General features: G+C 50.8%; 1 protein-coding gene across 5 annotated transcripts in view; it reads left to right on the top strand.

Annotated features, from left to right (window-relative positions):
• The window catches only part of PPP1R13L (protein phosphatase 1 regulatory subunit 13 like), a 27329-nt gene that overhangs the window by 11956 nt on the left and 10934 nt on the right, over positions 1-4439 (top strand). For all 5 annotated transcript variants that reach the window (XM_037729237.1, XM_017502467.2, XM_037729238.1 and 2 more), the window contains one exon: positions 2562-3022. In XM_037729237.1, coding sequence (XP_037585165.1) covers positions 2562-3022 — 461 coding nt within the window. The remainder of the gene's footprint in view (positions 1-2561; positions 3023-4439) is intronic.

Raw genomic sequence — 4439 nt, 5'->3', positions numbered from 1 at the left:
AAATTAGCCAGGCGTGGTGGCTCACGACTGTAGTGCCAGCTACTCAGGAGGCTGAGGCAGGAGACTCCCTTGAACCAGGGAGGCGGAGGTTGCAGTGAGCCAAGATCGTGCCACTGCACTCCAGCCCAAGTGACACAGTGAGACTCTGTCTCAAAAATAAGTAAATAAATCGGATCTGACATGTAGTAAGCTATGAATAGCTACTATATTAGCCAGGTGCTGTGGCTCATGCTTGTAATCTCAGCACTTTGGGAGGCTAACACAGGTAGGACTGCTTGAGCTCAGGAGTTCAAGACCAGCCTGGGCAACATACTGAAACTTTTATAAAATAGTCTTTGCTAGGCTGGGCGCGGTGGCTCATGCCTGCAGTGCCAGCACTTTGGTAGGCAGAGTTGGGTGGATCAGGAGGTCAAGAGATTGAGACCATCCTGGCCAACATGGTGAAACCCCATCTCTACTAGAAATACAAAAATTAGCTGGTCATGGTGGCACGAACCTGTAGTCCTAGCTACTCGGGAGGCTGAGGCAGGAGAATCACTTGAACCCAGGAGGTGGAGGTTGTAGTGAGCCAAGATTGCACCACTGCCTGGTGAAAGAGTGAGACTCTATCTGAAAAAACAAAATACTAAAAATATCAGACCTCATGAACAAAGCAGTAACTCCAGGAAATTAAAAAAAAAAAAAACTAAAAATAAAAGTACAAAAAACCTGCCAGGCATGGTAATGGGCGCCTGTAGTCCCAGCTACTCAGGAGTCTGAGGTGGGAGGATCATTTGAGCCTGGGAGACCTAGGCTGATAGCTGATAGCGCCACTGCACTCCCGCCCGGCGACAGAGTGAGATCCAGTCTCAAATAACTACCATATTACTTATAATAACTTATTAATATTTTGGGGTGCGAGATCAGTGAGTTGAGTAGATGGGCTTGAGTCTCTCTTCACTGCTGGCTTGCTGTGTGACTGAGGATAAATTACTTAACTTGTCTGAATCTCTGTTTTCCCATCTGTGAAAAGAGATTAATAACATCTACCCTATAGAATTGTGATCGGGATTCAATGAAATTGTGTGTGTGTGTGTGTGTGTGTGTGTGTGTGTGTGTTTTGAGATGAAGTTTCACTCTTGTTGTCCAGGCTGCAGTGCAATGGCACGATTTCAGCTCACTGCAACCTCCACCTCCTAGGTTCAAGCGATTCTCCAGCCTCAGCTTCCCAAGTAGCTGGGATTACAGGCATGCGCCACCGCACCTGACTGATTTTTTGTATTTTTAGTAGAGATGGAGTTTTGTCATGTTGGCCAGGCTGGTCTTGAACCCCTGACCTCAGTGACCCACTGTGATTACAGGCATGACCCACTGTGCCCAGCTATGTGTGTGTGTTATTTATATGTATATACATACTATATATAAATATATATAGTATAAATATAATGTGTGTGTGTGTGTGTGTGTGTGTGTGTGTGTGTGTGTTTCGGCTCACTGCAACCTCCGCCTCCTGTATTTAATCTATTCCTGTGCCTCAGCCTCCTGAGTAGCTGGGATTACAGGCATGTGCCACCATGCCCAGCTAATTTTTTAAAAAATTTTTAGTGGGCCGGGCGCGGTGGCTCAAGCCTGTAATCCCAGCACTTTGGGAGGCCGAGGCGGGTGGATCACGAGGTCAAGAGATCGAGACCATCCTGGTCAACATGGTGAAACCCCGTCTCTACTAAAACTACAAAAAATTAGCTGGGCATGGTGGCACGTGCCTGTAATCCCAGCTACTCAGGAGGCTGAGGCAGGAGAATTGCCTGAACCCAGGAGGCGGAGGTTGCGGTGAGCCGAGATCGTGCCATTGCACTCCAGCCTGGGTAACAAGAGCGAAACTCCGTCTAAAAAAAAAAAAAAAAAAAAAAAATTTTTAGTAGAGATGGAGTTTCACAATGTTGGCAAGCTGGTCTCAGACTCACCTCAAGAGATCTGCTGCCTCAGCCTCCCAAAGTCCTGAAATTACAGGCGTGAGCCACTGCACTCATCCCATAATGCATATTTTTATTTCCACCTGCTTTACTGCCAGAGTGAATAAGACAGAGAGGAAATCATTAAACACCAGGATTCTACTTCCTGCTGGAGTTTTCTGCCTGAGATGTTAGGAGAGGAAATTCTTAGGATCTTAGAAAGTCACATCTATCATCGTTGGTAGAAGTAGATTCTCGAGTCAGCCAGAACTGAGTTCAAGTCCCAGCTGCATGGCTTTGGGCAACGGACTCGTCCTTTCTGAGGCCCAGATTCCCTTTCAGTAATACGGAGATGGCACTCTATCTACCTCACAAGGCAGTAGTGAGATTACAGTAAGGTAGGCCTGTAAAGTGCCTGGCACATACACGTACGAACTGCTCAATAAATGGGAGGCATCATAATTGCTTATTATTCACAGCCCAAGGAAAGTGTAGCCCAGAGAGGGCAAGGAACTTCCCTGAGGTCACACAGAAAATCAGGTACTGGCTGTATATCCTGGAAGTTGTAGACAGGAAGTCTTGGGTGTCTCCTGGGGACCTGTTCTCTCACGGGGCTCTTGTTCCGTCTAGGACCCCCCAAGCCCCCCACCGAGCTGGAGCCTGAGCCGGAGATAGAAGGGCTGTTGACACCAGCGCTGGAGGCAGGCGATGTGGATGAAGGCACTGTAGCAAGGCCCCTCAGCCCCACGAGGCTGCAGCCAGCACTGCCACCGGAGGCACAGTCAGTGCCCGAGCTGGAGGAGGTGGCACGGGTGCTGGCCGAGATTCCCCGGCCCCTCAAACGCAGGGGCTCCATGGAGCAGGCCCCTGCCGTGGCTCTGCCCCCTACCCACAAGAAACAGTACCAGCAGATCATCAGCCGCCTTTTCCATCGCCATGGGGGGCCAGGGCCCGGGGGGCTGGAGCCAGAGCTGTCCCCCATCACTGAGGGATCTGAGGCCAGGGCAGGTCCCCCTGCTCCTGCCCCACCAGCTCCCATCCCACCCCCAACCCCGCCCCAGAGCAGCCCACCAGAGCAGCCACAGAACATGGTAAGTAATACAGGAGGAAACCGGGGTATGTTTGCTATGTGGATTCAGGGGCTGTAGCAAAGAGCCCCCGAAAGACAGTGGCTTAGATGAGATCTAAGTTTTCTTTCGAGTAAAAGTCCAGGAGTTTGCAGCCCAGGACTGTAGGCAGCTCACTGGAGTCAGGACCCAGGCTCTCTCTACCTGGGGCTCTTCCATCTATCGGGAGTGTGTCTACCCTCATGGTCCTAGATGGCTGTCACCAAGTCTGCCCTCCAGCCAGGAAGAGAGAAGGAAGAAGAGAAAGTGCCCTTTCCCATTTCAGGCAGAACCTGGGAGTTCCGCACATCACTCTGCTCCCTCTCACTGGCCAGGAGCCCCGCTGCAAGGGATGCTGGGAAATGTAGTCTTTAATCTAGGCATAGCTATGTGTGAGTATCTGGAGGGCCTGCGGGAGTCTTGGCCACATGGAGATTTTCTCTGCTCCTTCTCTCCAATAACCTGTGCCTGTGCCCTGCCCCGGGCATTCCTTCAGCAATCTCGAGTCTTACACCTGGACATGACTAAGTCTTGGCACAACAGTGAGTGCATTCTGGTACTGAGAAGTCTGCCGAATCGGAGCAGTCACCCTCTCTTCTCTCCCTCTCTGTCTCCGGACACAGTCTCTTGTGTCTGCTCTGCTTTCTCCTCCATTTTTTTTTGAGGCAGAGTCTTGCTCCACCACCCAGGCTGGAGTGCAGTGGCTTGATCTCAGCTCATTGCAACCTCCACCTCCCAGGTTCAAGATCCTCCTGCCTTAGTTTCCCAAGTAGCTGGGATTACAAGCATGCACCACCAAGCCCAGCTAATTTTGGTATTTTTAGTAGAGATGGTGTTTCACCATGTTGGCCAGGCTGGTCTCAAACTCCTGACCTCAAGTGATCCAACTGCCTCAGCCTCCCAAAGTGCTGGGATTACAGGCGTGAGCCACTGTGCCTGGACTCACTGTCTCTTAAAAAGTGAGTGTCAGGCCGGGTGTGACCAAGATCAGAAGGAGACCATCCCCTGTTCCAGTGGTGACAACAGTAATAGCAGTTAACAGTTATGTGCCAGGTATTCTGCACTACATCAATGTATTCAATCTTGGCCGGGCACGGTGGCTCATGCCTGTAATCCCAGAACTTTGGGAGGCCGAGGCGGATGGATCACGACGTGGTCAGGAGTTGAAGACCAGCTTGGCCAACATGGTGAAACCCCGTCTCTACCAAAAATACAAAAATTAGCCAGGTGTGGTGGCACATGCCTATAATCCCAGCACTTTGGGAGGCCGAGGCGGGTGGATCACTTGAGGTCAGGAGTTTGAGACCAGCCTGGCCAACATGGCGAAACCCTGTCTCTGCTAAGATACAAAAGAAATTAGCCGGCCATGGCAGTGTGCACCCATAGTCCCACCTACTGGGGA

The sequence above is a fragment of the Cebus imitator genome, unplaced genomic scaffold, assembly GCF_001604975.1.
Source record: "Cebus imitator isolate Cc_AM_T3 unplaced genomic scaffold, Cebus_imitator-1.0 Scaffold296, whole genome shotgun sequence".
Taxonomy (NCBI): Eukaryota; Metazoa; Chordata; class Mammalia; order Primates; family Cebidae; genus Cebus; species Cebus imitator.
This window is presented reverse-complemented; position numbering and strand designations above follow the sequence as displayed.